We start from the raw sequence: 19,082 nt of genomic DNA on the forward strand, positions 1-19,082 counted from the left end.
ACATTTGCATATGTCTGTTGAAAGAAAGGCAGTCTGGTAAAAGATGTGTCTTTCAGTGCTTTTATTGTGCTTTAAGTAATTATGTACAGGAAAAGGAGTCAATATAGTTCACAGAAGCCTCTCTGCATAAAAGACAGAGCTTGCAAAGCTTACGTGAAAGCTTCCAAAGAGCTGCACCAACACATTTGAGTCCTGGCCTAATGCAACTCACTTCACTGAAAACATCAGCATCGCTATCCCTTCAAGCACGGGGCTTTCCTGGGATTTATCGGCCAAGGTATGTGAGCCATTGCTTTTTCTGCTGGACTGCTCAGTATAGAGGTTTTTTACATCTCTACCTGCTAAACAAAAAGGCTGCAAAAAAAATTCAGCTAAAAAACTCAGAAACGTTACAAACCCCATTAATTTTCTCACCTTCTCATGCCTTTTATATCTGTAGTCGAAGTCACATACAGAGCAAGAACTGTTTGAAAACAATTATGTACAACCAATTTTAACCAAACTAGAATCACAGGCCTGCATAATTTTAATCTATGTACCTTTTTACTTCCATTTTTGACTTGTTAGTCCTGAGTAAAAATGTTCACAGCTAGTTATTCTTTACAACCCCTCACAGTACAGTCATTTACCTGGTGGCACCTAAGAAGCTACTCCACTGTATGTTACAAAGAGGTTAAAAACCCCAAACAACAAATAGACCCGATTTAGAAGGATTTCATGCTCCCTCTACTGACAGAGAAACCAATGGAGAACCATGTGCTCAGAGTTCAGAGATAAGTCCTAAGAAAAAAACACAGATAGTGGGCATCAGAATTTTACTCCTTTCTTCAGTCCATCACAGAACACCAGGCTTCCACACCCTTTACTAACCTGGCTACTTACTGTGGCGCAGGCTAGTCCATGCTGTCGTCTTGTCTTCTTGGAGAGAAAAGAGAGAAAGCAGAGCCCGGCTTAAGGGAAACCAACAACTGGGCTGTTGATTTTTACCAGCATTTGAATCAGTCCTTATGACAACACAAGGAGCTGTATCACTGCATGTTGAAATAGTGGCAGATGGCAACCACAAGTGTGCGTTACCAATAGGCCCGCTTCTCCTGTTACTGAAACTGCATACATTTTGGGCCTAAATTAATTGTTAAGGAACACCAAGATAATTTCAGAGCCTGTTATTGCTCACTTAAAATAAGGGAAAGTATTGTTTCTGGTTACTATCAATTTAGAGGCGATGCTTCACAAGAGATGCAGGTATGCTTTTTGCTTTGGAAAATCTGCTCTCTGCAATTAAATAGGGCCTTAAAAAAATCCATTAGAAAGGCCACTTTTGGGGTGGATTTTTCTTTGGCATTTGAAGTCAGATTCCTAAATCTGCAGCTCAGAACCTAATGCTGACTGCTGTCATCCTTTAAGCTGAAAATACTGTTCTCTTTAAGAAAAGCCATTACGTGAAGTATTTGACAGAAACGCTTGCAATGAGAGTGCCCAAAAACTAAGTATGTGTACGCGATACAGAAAACTAAAGGAACATATGAGGGGTGGAGGTGAGACTACTGTGGAAAGCATGTCACTGTTTTCCCTTGTGTTTCTTTTTGTGTGTGAGCTTTAAAATCTCATCACAGGTTTTTGGCACAAAATATATATTAAATTAGCAACTGTAGAAATTCTTGCCGTTTTCAGTAAGGAAGAAAAAATGCAAGGAAAGTGTCCAAAGTCCACCCTGTAACAATAAAAGTCTCTTCATCCCTGCTGTTCCTATTGGTTTGTTAATGTGCTTCTGGCCAGCCCAAATGTTTCTGCTTTAAGGTTGTTCTTTATCTCCACTCTTCCAGCTGCTGGCTGGGATTTTTTCAAAAGTGCAGGAACCTAGGCAAGATACAAAATAGCCTGTGATTACATGAGAAGCTGCTCTATATGCAGCAGAAGGAAACAAAGCTTCAGAGAGGCCTGAACCCTGATTTTTCTCCTCTTATTTTTCACAACACTGTCTCTGGCTTCTGCCTCCCTCATCCCTTTTCGGTAAATTTCTCCAAGCCAGAGTCAGTATGTGCTGGAGTTGGTTTTGAGCAACACTTGAGGATAATCCAGTTAGTTGTAGCCATAGTCAACAATCCACAATGAACTACTTCATCTGCCTCTTAATGGCAAGGGAGGGGAGGGAAGAAGGGGAGTTTATCTGCGTCTCCCCTTCTTTAGTCACTTGTAGCAACTTACTTAACTTTTGAATCCACTGACACGTCCCTGTTATAAATATTAGAGCACAGAATAGAGGTAGACAATACAGTACCACAAGCTTTGGCAGGTGGGCAACAGGGAAAATGACCCTTACAGGATCTTGCTAATCTGAAGACGGTCTCCTTGGAAATCCTCCTACAGCTTGGTACAACAGGGCTTTGCGATGCCATCAGCATCAACAGCAACACCAGCTGCTGTGCACATGAGGAGCTAGTACAAATTTGGGATTGGGAGTCAGGACATCACAACCGTGGCAGCATTCTCCAGAGAGATGTTACAGATAACCATGGTCCTTTTATCTTTACCTTCTCTTTTACAAGATGGGGACTACAGATCCAGAGTCAGTATGTGGGTGGGAGGAGGAGGGCAGCATCTGTCATGTCCCTCACTATGAACAGATTGCTGCGGCAGCTGAGAAGGCAAATTAGGGCTGCTTCTACCATTAGCCTCAGCTCCCCTTGGGCTGCCAGATGAAAGTAAATACAGCATGTCTCAAGGAACAGCCCGCAGCTTCACTTTTCGCAACAGTCAGCAGTATCTTACTGCTCAAGTGTATCTTTACCAGTGCTGGAGCTTCCCACCTCATTCAGTCCAGCTCAGGAGAACCTTCTCTTTTGTCAAGGAGTAGACACTGAGCTGAATTCCCCCATGCTCTGTGGCCCACCCCTCTACAACGGCTTATCTCCTGCTTTAGAAATAGAACTGTACATGGCAGAGTCTGGAGCAGAAACCCTCGCGAGCCATACATACGTGAGGAGGTAGTGGAGGTTCTAAGTGCCGCCCAAGGAAGGAAAGCAAACGTCGCCATATCAGACCGCTTCCCAGAAACATAATCCCCGTCACCAGCCAAAATATTCTGGGGTCCTATCAACAGAATGTTCCCGTTAGCCATGCAACTCTCTCTTCAGCAAAAGGATTATCCAAAGATAATCTTTCACTCCCCACCAGGGTTCTTTATGGAAGTGGTAAACTCTCTACCATCAACAGCCAAGCCCTACCTGGGGAAAAGGGCTGTTTCACAGCAAAGCATTTTATTTAAGGAATCACCCTAGTGTATTCTGTTACTATCCCACAGTTTTACTTCCTTCATCAGGAAGTTTGGAAATTCAACACTTCTATTTAATGGATCTGGAAAGGAAGAAGCCTTTGCTTTGTTTTATTTTTTTGGGTTTTTTTTTGTTTTAAATTTGTACCCCCCAGTCTGTACCTGCTCAGTCTAGATATAAAAATGTAATTGACAATAGAGTATTTCCTCTGGTGTGCTGGAAATGCCCTGGCTGCTTACCAGGTACCCTTGTATCTGGAAGACAAAGCTGGTCTTTTCAGAAAAATAGATGATCATTAAAGAAACCTTAACACTGCTTTATAGTCAGTCCTTATACAACCATAAATCTGTCTTCCAGTTTATTTTACATGGACATTACACAGAAAAAAGGCTGCAACACTGTGCAGTTAGCCAGACAGTAATTTGCGTACAATAAAGTGACTGCGTGAATACAGGAATCACTGGACTGAATTACGTTCACACAAACATGAATCTGGAGCTTTACCTATGGAAAGAGTGAAGTCGTACTGAAAATAAAATGCACTGTAAGAGCAGGGCCCATGTTTTATGTCACTGATAAAAGCAGCACTTGTTCCTTACCTCTTCAAGAGATGACTCCAAGTTCATACCAAATGCAACTCCTATGAGTCCAAAGAGAGACAGAGAGAAAGTCCCCATAGTTAGCTGCAAGTTCAGTCTCATCATCACGTTACGGTGGCTAAAGGAGGGAGAAACATCTGTAAGGGGAACCCAAAAAATGGATTTGCTGCCTAAATTCTCAAATTCCATACAGCATGCACTCAAACCAAATAGTGGAAGAGAGGAAGTCATGCTGGAATTACACAACCCAGTGACAAAGCTCATGAAACAACAGTATAAAGCGGCTATCATTTTGAAATTGCTGCATCAGGATACCTCTAAGGCAGCAGGTTCTGCTTAATCATCGGCAGACTTTCCAGTATCGCTTACTTCTTAGAGGTGTATGTACACAGAGTAACAGTAAATTTTCAGGAAAATTTGTGTTCTCTCACCACTAACTGGCTGGAATTTACATGTCCATATTCACAAGAAACAAAAATTTACTGTTACCTTGCAAATGAATACTTACAAAGAAGTAGAGTTGGTAAATACTGCAGACTATAAACTTGAGCCTGTTTTGGAGAATTCCATATTCAAGTCTCCCCCAAAAGGATTTCTGTGGTTTCCTGATGCAGCATCCACCAATTGCTTCTACAGGTAACTCCCCAGTAAAGAGGAGAAAAAATATTAAACACTGACCTCAAAGACAGTGGCATGTGCTTGCAAATGCAAGCTACAATTATTTTTCAGTAAGAAAGCTGGCTACTAGTGAAAACTGTAGCAAAGAGAGAGAAAAAACTTGCTCCGAAGTTATTCACTCTTGTATCACTCCATAGAGTGATAATGCAACTGAACGCCTGAGTAGCCTAGCCAGACTCTTAAATAATTCAATTTTGCTGAATTAAGAGTAAACTTTCCTGAGTAGAATTTTATTTTTCCCCTAAATTTGCAGACATTTCCTTTAGTGAATAGCTCCGCAGAAGGATCTAGGAGAAGCTTGGTTTCTCCTGCTAGGGAAAACTGATGCCTGGCTAGACAGGTTTTTACACATACTAATTAGGGTGTCTTGTTGCTTTGCTTTATCCAGTTCACTGCTAAGAAAAGTGCAGTGCAGCTTCTAGTGCTGTGACTGCAAGTCCATTCAAACCCTCATGAAGATGGAATTCCCCAACTTTCCTTATAGGCAGACTTGAGAAAGACTAGACAACATTGAATTCTGCTCAGCTTTTGACAGTCCAACAGATAGGGTAGCTAACCTGTCCAGGTTGATAAAGATTATGCTTTCGGAGTCGTCAATCAGTACTCTGAGTTCACGAGCTTCATTTGCAAGATCTTCTGCTTGTCTGTAATAGTTCTCCAGCAGCAGTTCCATTTCCTCTGCATGGTCAATCCCAGATGCACTCTCCTCACTGTGAGCAACAATTTATAGTTTTCTGGTTAGCTACATGTGGTATAGAAGGGTATTATTATTGACGTGTTAAGACAAGGCACATTAAGAGTTGTGGGGAACAGCCAACAAGAGTGCTGTTAGACACTAGATCTCAAAATCCAATTTTTTCAGTGGGGAACTTCCATCAATACCAACAGCTTAAAATAAAAGGCAGATTTTTATATCTATCAGCTGATCAGCATGGGCAGACAGTTATTTTGAGTAGAGCAGTTAGCATATGATGTGCTCAAGGCATGCACAACACCACAAATCTTACTTTTTCAGATATTAAAAAGTTATAAAATTATATAAATTTTATATTATATATAAAGTTTGTATTACTGTAAATGTTTATATTATTAAGTTATTATAAAATGCTGACAATTTTGAGAGGAGATGCTTAATTTCTTGGCGCCCTCAAGTGGTGGAAGCTGGTAAAAGTGCAGTCAAAAACTCCCAAGAATAAAACGTGACCAAAAGTCAACACAGTTACACGGTGAGGGAGATGTTTTAGGTGTATATTAGAATAATATAGTTGTAAGGTGTTTCAGCTATACAGTCATCAATGCAAAATTTTCTGGGCACATGAAGCAGCCAAAGAGTGATCATCAAATGGAAGACGCCGTTCTCCGAAGCGAAGTCTGTCTGAAGAGATTCTCATCTTACTTCATGGTCCGACTGCTGGCGCAGCAGCCTTCTCTGGAACAGGTATGTATGTTTCTGGCAGTGTACTGGACCGTTCAATGCACAGATGAAAGCTGAGGCACCTGAGATCCACAGGAGCTTGGAAACTAGCAGCAAAGCCATGAAGATTCTTTTTTTTTTTTTTTTTTTTTTTTGTGGTGTAACCTCATTTCTCTAGAGAGACTAAACTTTGTAAAGAATCTCCTTCTGGTATTGCTGTTAAGAGAACCTCTTGAAATGATTTACTGAGAAAATAAGAATCAAGCCACGTAAGCTCCCTGAGGACCTTTAATAGAGCCCCTAGTTTCTCTCTGATGGAGCAGAAACCTCTGAGTTAGCTAGGCTGATTTCTAAAGCCCTTCGGACCTTGAGGTTTTTACTGTGTGCAGGTGAGAGGAGTTGCAGACTTGAAAGCCTTGGAGCGCTATCTGCTGTATTACGGATTCAGCTCAAGGTCTTACTTGATGAGTATCTTTACATCAGCTCCTCTGTGGATATACAAAGGGAAACAACAGGCACACAGGCCTGAAAATAACTGCCACCTGATTTGCTTCCATTAACTAGCCTCCATCTGTCCCACGAGTCTTTGACAGTCTGCCACCCCTTCACACAAAAATACAACGTCTGCCTCGTCTTGTCTTTCTGGGCTCAGCTCAGCATTCCTGCTCCAAAGGATCTCTGATGGCACCTCTCTGCCTAACTGGGCTCCTCCACACCTCCTCAGACTTCCTGAGGTCACCAAATACCACACGTCACTTGCATCAATCCTGGAGTCAAAAGAGCTGTGCTCACACTGCCAGCCTGCCTGCAAACGCGCTGTCGTGGCTAGTGCTTCCCAGTGTGCCTCGTGCATGGGCCGCCTCACAGCACCCTGTAGCATGGCTCCAGCACTTTATACAACCTCCCACCGCCTCTCCTACCCTTGTGCAATGGTGTCTGACTTCAGGTTTCTCCCAGCATGAGAGTGTAAGGTGACCTTGGTATCTTTCCTAGATGTTCCCTAGACATTGTCTACCATGAGGCAAGAAGAGATTTGCCAGCAACATGTATTAATTCCAAAGGAAGGCTGGGAGCAAAACCAGGACGAAGATCAGCTGCTGGCTCAGGAACAGCCTGGAATTCAGAGCCCTCCCAATACTGCTCCAGCAGAAGCATTAGAAATGCAGACTGGGTCCTACTTCTGGAATACTGAGTTTCTGCCGCACATTTAGACTAAGCTCTGCAGGGCAAGAAACTATCTCCTGATTTGAAACCCATGCTACTGCATGAACAGTATTAATATCCATACGCAATGTGGTTACGCAAAAGTATTACTCAGCAACTTCACAAAGGACCCTGAAAGGTAGTTTGTTATCTGTTTAAACATAAAACATCTCTATATGGACAAGATTTAAATGCAATTCAGTCCAAAACATATTAGGATCTGATACACATTATCTTTCTGCTTTTTTGGTTTTGCTGAAGCAACCGGTGCTGCTGCTCCTGTGTGCTGTTTTTCACCAGAATTTGAGAGTGCAATAGGACTATTTCTGCATTTAGATTTTTCCTGAAATGCTGCTCTTCAGTGCACACGATTACTCCAGGGTCCCTCTCCTTCAGGTTCTGCTGGCAAGCAAAAAGCTAGAAGCAAGGTGTTCAGAACACTCCTAACAAAGGAAGTGTGGTGTCTGATTTATTCAAGCAAACTTTAAAACCCATCTCTGTAGGTTTTTTGGTGAAACTAAGGAAAATTCTCCAAGAAAGTGTTAATTTGTATTGAAAAATAACATTTGCTTTTTCTCCTCCTGCCATCCTGCTCCCATCCCATTACATACTAGATGAGCTCACCTGTTATGCCAAGAACTATTTGAAACTGCGTAATATGACTAGTGCTAATGGGCATCCTTCTCCAAAATGGCAAATACAATGATTTCTGAAGCGGCAAGCATTAGGGCTTTAAAAAAATTAGAAAGTCTTTTTCTTTCTGCTTTTTGGCAGGGAACACCCAATTTAGTGTTTGAGTTCTCCTTAAACAAAACACACTGTTAAAAAAGTATGTGGTTTCAAAATATACATACAATACTTGTGGATCCGTCCATTTAGATAGACAGAGCTCTTCTATTAATTCTTCTTCATCTAAGATCTCCAGAATTGTTTCTTTGAAAACTTTAAGATCTGTTTCCAGTTCTGACAAGCTGAAGAAAGAACAGGCAAAAGGTCAAGTAATCCCCACTGGCACCAGTGCACAAAGGTAATCTCTAAATGAGTTTGCCAGCCAGCACCCTCGCCAGATGGAGTGGCCAGGAAAGAGTTCCTTGCAGGGTTCTAAGAGCTCCTTCAAAAAATTCTCCACAGGCCACACACTTAGTAGTGGCAGTGATCTGTCTGGGGACGAGCGAGCTACACACACTGAAAGGGATTCAGATGTGTTTTCTGGATATATTTGTAAGTCGGAAAAAACAAGCACTCTGTGAGCACACAGCCAGTGCCTATTTGCACTGTCGTATCAGAGGCTAATTCATGAAGGTACCAGGGTATTAGTACTAGTAACCTTAAAGCATAGATCCAAAGGCTAATCTCATTTTACATTACAGGGAACACTTCCACGATGTTATTTTGTTTTCTTAGGTATTATTTTGTTCTGTCAGATGCTATTTAAGAAGCTCGACTGTATTTCTGAAAACTCGGAATAGATTTCCCTTTTTCTGTTTTTTCCCGTATCACTAGTTATTTCATATACCAATTTTTACATTTACAAATAAGATGCACAACCCAGCATTACAGTGATCTAGGAAATTAGTATTAGATACCATTTTTCTAACATTTCATTGCACATAATGTTCTACGGTCATCTTCTAGTCTCTTCACGGCTTACTCTTATTTACCTCTTGCCATTTTGCAGGAGAATGTGTAGTTTACTCCTATCCACAGACAAAAGCTTGGGGTCCACTAGAGCTTCCAGTGTCTCAAGGATCTGAGGCTGCAAAGTGTTAAGTCTCCCCTGCAGTTTGCTGATCTAGATAACAACATGATCCTTCATAAGAATTAAAGCAATCCCTTTAGAATGATTTGGGCAACTGACTCCTGTCTCTGAACACAGAATTCACAGTAATAGGCAGTTTACACAATCTGCTTTCCAATGCCCGGGAAATACTTGCTATAGGGATACCCCTTACAAGATAAAGCCAGTGCGAAATATAGTATTTTATAAAAGTGACTTGCACTGAACTGAAAGCCAGTGACAACCACACCAATAAGGCTGATAAAGCTAAAACACTATTTGTCTAGAAATGTCGTATTAGCATTAGCAAGCATAGATTTTTAAGAATAGCTAGAAATCATTATCTGACTCCTGCCCAAGAGGCCAAAAACCTCAGCGCTTTTGTGTGACTTCATTTCAGCTACAGCATGTCTCTAGAAAGGTACTCTGACTTGTTTTTTAATTGTCCAAACGATGGCGAAGCCATTGCATCCAATTAGCACTTTCTTGGGAAGGGAATGGAAACACACGTACACACGAAACCATGAAAACTAAAGCAACAAAAGCCAAAACCAAAAGAGAGCTCCTACAGGAAGTGCAGAATACATATAAAATGTGTACGTATAAATATTAACACAAGAATAAAACCATACTGTCCTTTCTATGAAGCAACAACTTCCAAAACAATTGAAATAAAAATGAGATAGCTCACCCGGTACTGCAGGATTGCTTCTATGGCTCGGAATTCAAAGGGCAGGGAATATGTAACTAGCTGACCTTCCCCTGCCAGCTGAGATGCTAGTTCACTGAAGAGCCAGTGTTCCAGATTTAAATTACGATAATCTAGTATCAGAAGAAACTCGGGTGTTATGACGGCCTTCAAGAACTGAAAAAGACAGTACATGTAGGAGACTGAAAAAAACTCTCTGAAGATTTCTCATAACTCTAGTGCATTTGGTAATTTAGGCTTTCAAAAGCCACTCTTCAAATGTCTTTTCAGGCAGGAAAATAACAATCTCACACTAACCGCAAACTAGTGGATTCCCCGTGGTTCAGACACAGCACTGTGCTAGTGGTGGTATGACTAAGAGGCTCCTTGTGAGCCTTTACTTCTGTGACAATGTTAATAAAGTTTCTCCTGTGCTCAACTAGAAAAGTGGTCATTAATACATATTGTTGGTCAACCTGTACCTCTGGTCGCTAGGCAGAGCTCCAAAGACACATTTTGCTGGATTGCACATCACAGAAAGCTGGTATTAAAAGAACCATGCAGGAAAATGAAAGTGCAAGGATAAGACACAGTTCAAGTTCACACTCAGCTATAGGGAAACCATTACCTCCATTCTCACAATGATCCTGTTGTTCCTAGTTGCAATGCTCATTAGGTGTTGAAATCTGAGATCTCGAGCTTGAAGACCCAATTCCTGGTACAATTCTGTTTTCTTCTTTTCTATCACAAAAATATTTTCAGATTAAGACATTTAGGGGACAAGCACGTATGTTCTGAAATTATGTTTTAGTACGTTACTAAGTCCTGCAGAAGAAAAAAAAGCTGTTCTATCTTTAAATCAGTTTGCCTTCAGTTGATTCCTCATTGTAAATTTTTTACAAAGTTTCGAAGACTCTATCTTGAGTGGAAAGAGAAAAATTCTAGGTATAAGTGAAAAAGTTGGCCATGACAATTAATTTCATGTCAGAAACCAAGTGACTCGTTTGAGAAAGCATATGTAATCCTACAGGAAAGGAAATACAAGGCAGGGAAAGTAGCATGCTGGTCAAAAAAGGCAAAGACAAAGTAAAAATGACCTTCACGTGAAAGATGGAATATATTATTTTCAAACACTACTTAAAAATATTATGAAATTGTAACAATAAAGATGCTATGAAGACCAACAGAAGGCAACAAAACACAGGAAACGTTGCAACATCCCAAATAAACACAGTGAAGTATCCCAAATATAATTTTTTACCCCATGTAGATTCCCAATTGGGCTTTTCTGTACTGGACAAGGAAAAAAAGACAAAACCCAAACAAATGAAACTACAATGAAAACTCACCAAAAAAGGTTGTATTTCCCTCCTTGTCAAGCTTCATCTAAAGGAGTGAAAAAAATATTTTTTTTTTAGTTATTATAAAACAAGAAATCAATTTCTAAAATTGTTTGCACTTGCCTAGAGGTCAAATAGAAAATATGCTATTAAGAAAAAGCAATTTTTTATGTCCTCTCTTCACAGTTCATCCCAATTAAGAAAAACACTGCACCAAATTGCCATGTTTCACTGTGTCTGTATACACACTAAATCAAAATCATGTTCCTACATAAACCTTGGGAAGAAGCTGATTGACAGAGGATCAGAGTTAGAATATAATAGAATAGAATAGACTATTTCAGTCGGAAGGGACCTACAATGATCATCAATTCCAACTGCCTGATCACTTCAGGGCTGACCAAAAGTTAAAGCCTGTCATTAAGGGCATTGTCCAAATGCCTCTTCAACACTGACCGCCATGGGGCATCGACCACCTCTCTAGGAAGCCTGTTCCAGGGTCTGAGCACCCTCTCAGTAAAGAAATGCTTCCTAATGTCCAGTCTAAACCTCCCCTGGTGCAGCTCTGAGCCATTCCCATGTGTCCTATCACTGCATCCCAGGGAGATCAGCAGGGCATCTTACACTTTGGATTACAAATTTTGCTATTCCCTCTGGAGCAATCTGAAAAATTTACAAATAAATTTTAAAGAGAGTACCACAAATTGGGTAGTTAAGCCTTGTGCCCACGTCAAGTATTGCACGGATGTGCTATGCAGCCAGTAACCTGCATCTAAATCCTTCTTGTTTTAGCACCTGTCATTCAGATTATTCATTTAACACTTGTATTTGCTAGTAAAATTATTTTATTGGGAAAAATGCAATGTCTGCCTTAATCAGAAAGTTTGCTGTTTTGCTTATAAACCACGTAGTTTCGTTCCATATTACTGGTTTTAAAAATAACTGTCTGTGAATTAAACATACCTAAACATACATTCCAGTAGAGCTGCAACAGGGGTTACACGGCCCCAAGGACTTAGCTGCATGCACCTTGTTGCAGAATGACTGCTTTCGTTTGCAAGAAGGGGGCCTCACCTTCCCTCACATGCACTAATAACATCAATCAAGCAGTTTGCAAATGGCTTCCAGACTCATTTTTAAAAAGAACATGTAGAGAGCTTGTTTTTCCCCAGATCCTACGTTTCCATAGAACTGCAGCTTCCAGGACACAGGAACACTATTTCTAAAAGTCATTAGCAAGTCTTGGCAAGCTTAACAAGAAACCCGCTGACTGCAGCACTTCTACGAGTTGACCTGCCTTCACGCTTAAAGCAAGAGAACTCCCAGCTGATGCTGGATCTTCGAAAAACATCTTGATGGACGCGGTATACCGTCACTGGTCCTCAAGTCAGAACACCTTAAACCGACCATTTAGAACTCGGGATGTTTTCTGAGAGACAAATCCATCCGCTCTTATGATGCTTTAAGAAAAAACAAAGAGCTAGCAGCATCACCTTGCAGAAGCCGCGCTCGTTGGTGGGAACATCTGCACGTACTTACCACTGCAAAAACAGGAGACACGCTAGCTAAGGTGGCTTGGGAGGCCTCCGTCGTGGCATGCTGGTAAAACTGACCTGAAGCAAAGACAGCGCATTTCTACTCCCAGTACGCCGCACTTCGCCTTTCACGGCGCGGTGCCCTGCTGGGGGCCCCCTACGCCCTGCGCTGACACACGAACTAGGGCGCACCGATCGTGAGGAGGCCGCCAGGGACCCGCCACCCCCCAGCGGAGCGCGGGCAGGAGGCCGGAACCGCACCGAGCGCGGCTACCGCCGCTCAGCCTTCCCGGGCGCCGGCCGGGGCGCCTCCTCCATCCCTCCCTCCCTCCCTCCCCGCACAGCGAGGCCCTCCGGGACGCACACGGCGGGAGCCGCCGCCGCGCGGCACCAGGGCCCTGTCCGGCCCCGCCGCTTACCCGCCCAGCGCAGCCCCCGGGCGCACGGCGGCCCCGGCAGCCCCGCGGGCCGGCCCCGGCCCCGGCCCCGGCCCGGCGGCAGCCCCAGGGCGGCCCACGGGCGGGGCGGGCGCGGACGGCCCAGGGCGCGCGGCAGCAGCCCGGCGCGCAGCATAGGCGCGCAGGCCCCGCGCAGCGCAGCGGCCCAGCGTGGCTCCCAGCGCGCAGCCGCCGCAAAGGAGGAGGAGCCCGGGCGGCCGCGGGGTTCCCCCTGCCCAGCCTGGGCGGAGCGCGGCCCGCGGCGGCTCGGAGCCGCGAACGGGGAGAGGGGCGCAGCCGCGGAGGTGTCCCCGCAGCGCCCGGGCAGCCGCGGCCCCGCTCCGACCTCCGGAAGTGTTCCGCGAGGCGGGTAAACCCTGTGGCGGCGGGGGGTGCCCTGCCACGTTCGGCCGCTCGGTGAGGACTTTACTTTTAAGATGTGGGGTTTTGCCAGCGTAGAACATTTCTGCCCCCAGTAAAGGGCTTGCAATTACATTACCGTGCCCTACTTGTGTATCTAAAATAGAGAGGCAAGCTGGTTGGTTGAGATGTAAACGTTTAATTAGTAACATACCACCTCCCCTATGACATACTACTTTTAAGCTGCAGCTTTCCTGCGCAAAAGGCTCATGCAGACAACGGGGGAATCCTTCCCTCCCTGCGTTGGCTCCGCTGAAGCGCATCCGTCAGCGCGGAGACAACGCCAGTGTTGGAAGCCCCGCGGCTGGGCCTGCTGCCGAGATGGCCCTACAGCACTCGTTACTGCTTTTAGTGGGGAAATTAAAAAGCAGGTGATTATGCTGCTAATGAGATGATTCGCACCGCGTGGCTGCCCCACCGGAGTGCCCCAGTCTAACCGCTGTGCTGAACGCGGGGTGGAGTTTTGAAGACAAGGGGGTCGGGGCCGAATTCTGCTCTCGGCGGGGCTGTAGGTTAAAGGGAAATCGCCCGAGGACAGACACTGTCCCCTCCCTGCCGCCTCACGCCAGCCCTGCGTTTGTGCGTGTGTTTGTATGTACATACAGTAACACACATGGATGAGCGTCTGCCCAAAGTGCCCGATTCACATGTACAGAATCAGAATGATGGTTTATGCATGCTTTGCGCAAAAATAAACAACTTCACAAGGAAGTAATTAAATAAAGTGTTCCTTAGTAGTTACAGAGAACGTGTATGTGTAGACTGAAGCCATCAGAGGTTTTCAGTTTCAGGGTAAGCATGCCTGAATGCAAGTGTTCACCCCCTTTATACTTGACAAAAAGCTGAAATCTACTTAAATGGAGTATTTTAGCTCTAGTTTTGGTTAATCACAGCAGGTGGCAGTATGTACAAGACTAATTTAATACCCTTGGATGTCAGAGCTACTTGAACAAAATTTGGAAATACCAGACGGCACAGAAAATACCACAGGAGAGCAGGAAACAAACATGCACCGTTGTTGGGAACTAATGGCAGCTTATGTTGACTCTGCATGTTTGGAATGCAACATCTGGGGAGGCAGGTGGAGAGTATCTGCCAGAAATGTACATTCAGTGAATTTGCAGTAAGTCTCACACAGCTGACACTTCACACTCTTCAATAAAAAAGGAAAAAGATACCGGGTTGATCTAGTTGTTTTCCTTTGTCCATCTGTTGTTCTGGCTGCTTACACAACCAAAGAGTTGGAAATAAGATGACATAACTTCACACCGAATACATATTGGTACAACCTTTGATATGTACAATACAATAGGCTGGTATACCTGTGAGTACTGGTACTGTACCTCATTATAGCTGCATTATCAGTCATCATCATAATTGTCTGGAAGGGCAGACAGTGACCAAATATCACCTCTGTCTTTAGAGGTGAAGGCAACACATTGGTGTGAACTGGCAGCCAGGGACAAATGATGATTTGTCTGATCATGTCTGGTTTTATACTGCTGCTGACAAAAGATAACCGAGATCTAGAACTGCCATCTATTTATTGCAGCTCTAAATACCGATGAGTTGCTTGTTGCTTCTGCTGTACACACATGTCAGGAATCCTGTCTGTCCTGCAGTGCCAACCTTTGGGAGCAGTTTGCTGTATTTCATCAAAAAAATAACGGGTCAAGCTCATCTGCTGTGTGTTGAAGAAGCTCATTGACACAAATGGGCTTAACAGCTGTTCTCCATTCAGCCAAAATGAGAGGTTAGCTCCTGCACAGGCTTGCTTAGCCACGAAACTGCCATCCAAAACACAAGCTATTTGTGAGGTTGAATTATGTGAGCAACTAGTTCCACTGCTGGCTGAATGCCAGTGCAGACATGAAGGACTGGTCTGATTGCAGCTGGGGTATGTGGAAAAGAAAGAGCAGAAACACCAAAGAAAAATACACAGAAAGAGAAGGAAATCCTAGGTATCATCCTCTGGTGAAGAAAAGCTCAGAGAACTTTTTTGTAAAGTTACGGTAGAAATGCATATAGATGTCTGTCTACAGAGAAATTACTTCCCAGTGTATGATTTGTACATTTAATCAATCCTGCTCATATACAAAGATGTGCCCAAACCTATTACCTGTTTCTTCTCCTAAAAGAAATGCTCACAGGAGCCCCATTTTATTCACATTGAGAAAAAAACCCCAACAAACCCAAACAAAAAAACAGATCAACCAAAAAAACCATAAATTTGCTTCCAGACAGTAGGTGAGTGTCTAGGGGATGATGAATGCAGCTGAATAAGAATAGAAAGAAATGGAAAGAGCCCATGGAAAACTTAAAAAATATTAATATTTAGAATAATTTCTGTCATGTGAATTAATCAAGATTACTCAACTGATAATCTCAGGTGCCTTGATCAAAGGTAGCTACAGTAACACACTGAGAAATCTTTGCCTAAAAAGGGTGGCTTCACTTTCATTACTCTATACAAAGACCACATGAAACATATTTTTCAGCTTTTTCTCTACTTAAGCTACCCCCCTGGAATTTGTTTCTCCATGCAGAACCACTTCCTCATGTGCCTCTAAGGGTTTGCCAAAGCCTTTTCCCTATGTAACCCTTTATAATCTCAGCTGTCTCAAGAACAGTTAGGAAAGACCTGTGTCATCAAAATCTGTAGCTTAAACTGTGATTGTCTAATGCTTTTTTTTTTAAAGCAAAAATAATTGATCCTGGTGTTCTAAGGAGTTTTTCATCTAGCAGTTATATAAGTAGGTGTACTGGGTCTGGTGTGAATTTGCTGTGACATGGGTTTTAAAATTCACAACTGCATCACTACATCAGTATTTTGTTTCTTCCAGTTAGTGTGTGTGGTGAAAGTTGAACTGCCTGGCATTTAGGTATTTTAAACTGTCAATGCTGACAATCCGATTACCCCAGAATTACAACGGGGAATAAAGAGGCTGCTATTGCTTAGTCTGATTTTTAGATAAGCTGCACAAAGATGTAGTTATTGAGTGTGATTCTCAGCACTGTGTGCAACAGAACAAGCTGAATTTCGTTCTGTGTTTAGAAACTTTATCCTTTTCCATTCTGTCCATTCTGTCAGTCTTTTCTTTGGCACTAAGACATGTTCCTGTCTTCATGACCTCATATTTTGCTGTGTCACTGAGCTTTGTTGTCAGGGATGCGCAACAAGCTGCAAAATCTTTCCTGGTTCTGAAATGGCAAAGACCTCACAGCATTTTGGTGCAGAAAAAATAACCCTATTTGATGCATGTCGCTATGCCATGGCTCTGTTCTCATCACATCCCCTGACGTGTGCTCATTACGTGACCTCAGGTCCATCATGTGATCCTGACACACGACCTGACTGAGGTGGTCTCATGCATCGACCTCAAGTAAGATGAGAGGATGGATGTTACTCCATCATAGAGATCATGTGTCTCTGCATTTATCTTAATCATGTCAGTGGGTTCAGCAGGTTGTCTCTTTACTGTTGAGAATGTGATAGGAGATTGCTTAGAAACTGAAACAATAGCGGGGATAAGCAGGCCCTGGAAAGGCTAGAAGGAGCAGATTCTCATGGATGAAGGCCCTGCTATCACGGGCTGAAGTATTTGAGCTTTTCTTAGCTTTTGGGCATGGGTTGTACTTAGGCAAGATGGAAAATGTGCTGACTTTATGCTGTATTGGAAACACTCTGTTTTTGTTTTGTTCCTGTTATTGAAGAAAATAAAATGTTTTGCTCTGAAAAGGTTGGTGTGAAATAGTGGGCTCTGTAGCCCACGGTGGGCTGGACAGTCACGGCTGGTTTTCTTAAGAGTAAGAAAACGGTGAGATTCCACTTGCAGCACAAGTAAAGGGATGGAGGGCAGAAATGCAAGCAGCTGAATTTGACAGATGAAGTCTTTAGAGGCACAGCTATTAGCTATGTAAAGGTTAAACTATGGGCAAAATTCTGCACTGCAATTCTTCAAAGGATTTGAAATGTGCTCCCAGCTTTGGACAAAGATTTCTCCCACTGGTTCTAGGCTGCTTTAAGGCTAGCCGTGCTCTGGTACCACGTGATATTTTATTGCAATCCGCAAAAGTCGTTGTAACTAGTGTGGCCATACATAAAACCAACAGTATTTTGGAGTAGCACAACAGTTGAAACAGGTGTACAAGTAAAACATTCAGTGGCTTATTCCTATGCCAAAGATGTTGTGTGATTGCAAATTAGGCCTAAGATCACCAAATGTGGTAGAATCTGGCACAAAATAGCAGATAGTTGACGTATCACTACTTGACTGCAGAACAGTGTGAAGGTCATCAGCATTTTTGGTTTTTACACATAAGCATATTTTTAATCCAAATTTTCATTTTAGGTTGCAATCGATCAGTGTTAAATAGTATTAATTTGAGGATGGTAAATGCTTGGTTCTCCCCTTTATTAGTTAGAAGACAACCAGCAGCGAGCAGAGAAATTTAACTGTTAACCAATAACAGTAGCATATTTGACTTCCTTCACCCTGAAATTGCTCTTTTTGTAATGGTTAACTGCCCTCTTGTAACTCACAGCAGGGGGGTAATTTTCCCATCAAAGGAGGCAAGATAAAAGGAAAGAAAAATTCCTTCCATCACATGTGTTGAAATCCATCTGGAAAACAATCATTACTGTACACTAACAATTCCAGGTAGGAAGGTCTAGACCAGTTTTAGTCTTGCGACAGTCATTGGGGAAAAGGGGCTGTTAAAGGAATTCAGTTTGAATTTAAGGCATTTTCTGTTTATTTTCTCTCAGGTTTTATGGTTTCTTATTCCCAAAGTGTGGCAAAAGTCCAGTGGAATCAAAGTGTCTGTATTTTATTACGCAGCTTCCTGGAAAGAGCAAAGCAGATAGCATTAAAAAGTATCACCAAAAGTCATGTCCCAAGCATGCCTAAAGTGTTTTCAAGAAAAGTTACCTGTAGTCAGAATTTGTTTGGACACATCAGAGACTCATCTGTTCATTCAATAAGCCCATAAAATGCATACTTGATTGATATTTTTTTACAATCTTTAATAATCTGAGGAGATTTAAAAAAATCTACTATTCTGATAATGCAATATCCAAAGTTACTTCCCAAACATTGGACAATCTGAAGATGTTTGGCTGAGAATTAGCAAGGAAAATGCAGCTTCAAGTGGATCATTTGTTTACAAAGTTTTTTAAATAGTTTAAGAGGAAAATGGTAGGGTGATTTCATGATCTGATCTATTTATCTGTGAAATTTAAGGGAGTCTTTTGATGATGGTAGAGGCTGGACCTGGTCCTTAATATGTATATTAATAATCTTTTTATATATGCTATATCATATCTACTATGTAGAATTACAGAACTTGACTGCAACATTAACCCAACTTCACTTTATATTATGTTCTTTGAACCACAAATGGATTCTCTCACATTTTTTGTCTATTTTCTGTTTTATTCTGTTGATGTATTTTTGTTAAAAATAAACTGTGCCTGAGGATATTCTGATTTATCAGGCTACTGTTCACGGTGTATTTCAAATTTCAGCTTGGTTTAGTGGTGCAAGTCACCTCTGAGTCTGATTAACAGAAATTATCCAGACAGAATTGCAGGTTTGGGCCAGCTCAGCATAAGTGATATTAGCTCTTGTGATAGATCCCGGATTCTCAAGAGAACAAATTATGAGACTCACTCAACCAAAGAATGATAGAAGTACTGAAAAGCTTTTAAATATTT

General features: G+C 42.5%; 1 protein-coding gene across 4 annotated transcripts; it reads right to left on the reverse strand.

The window, feature by feature from the left end:
• Positions 1-46: 46 nt before the first annotated feature.
• MRS2 (magnesium transporter MRS2) lies at positions 47-12,817 on the reverse strand. Of its 4 annotated transcripts, XR_012629225.1 has the most exons (12): positions 12,514-12,817; positions 12,272-12,434; positions 10,984-11,020; positions 10,263-10,375; positions 9,638-9,811; positions 8,831-8,961; positions 8,024-8,140; positions 5,110-5,262; positions 3,875-3,992; positions 2,980-3,093; positions 871-1,860; positions 47-780 (listed from the first exon to the last, which is right to left on the reverse strand). XR_012629225.1 is itself a non-coding variant. In XM_074870710.1 (11 exons), the coding sequence occupies exons 2-11, from the start codon at positions 12,323-12,325 to the stop codon at positions 1,750-1,752; spliced, it is 1,122 nt and encodes a 373-aa protein (XP_074726811.1). In that variant the 5' UTR covers positions 12,326-12,434; positions 12,514-12,817; the 3' UTR covers positions 47-1,749. The 4 variants fall into 4 exon arrangements, 3 of the variants coding, with proteins under 3 accessions (XP_074726811.1, XP_074726825.1, XP_074726834.1); XM_074870710.1 differs by having other exon boundaries at positions 47-1,860; XM_074870724.1 differs by lacking the exon at positions 12,272-12,434 and having other exon boundaries at positions 47-1,860.
• Positions 12,818-19,082: the final 6,265 nt, after the last annotated feature.

Source organism: Strix uralensis, chromosome 1, assembly GCF_047716275.1.
Source record: "Strix uralensis isolate ZFMK-TIS-50842 chromosome 1, bStrUra1, whole genome shotgun sequence".
Classification (NCBI taxonomy): domain Eukaryota; kingdom Metazoa; phylum Chordata; class Aves; order Strigiformes; family Strigidae; genus Strix; species Strix uralensis.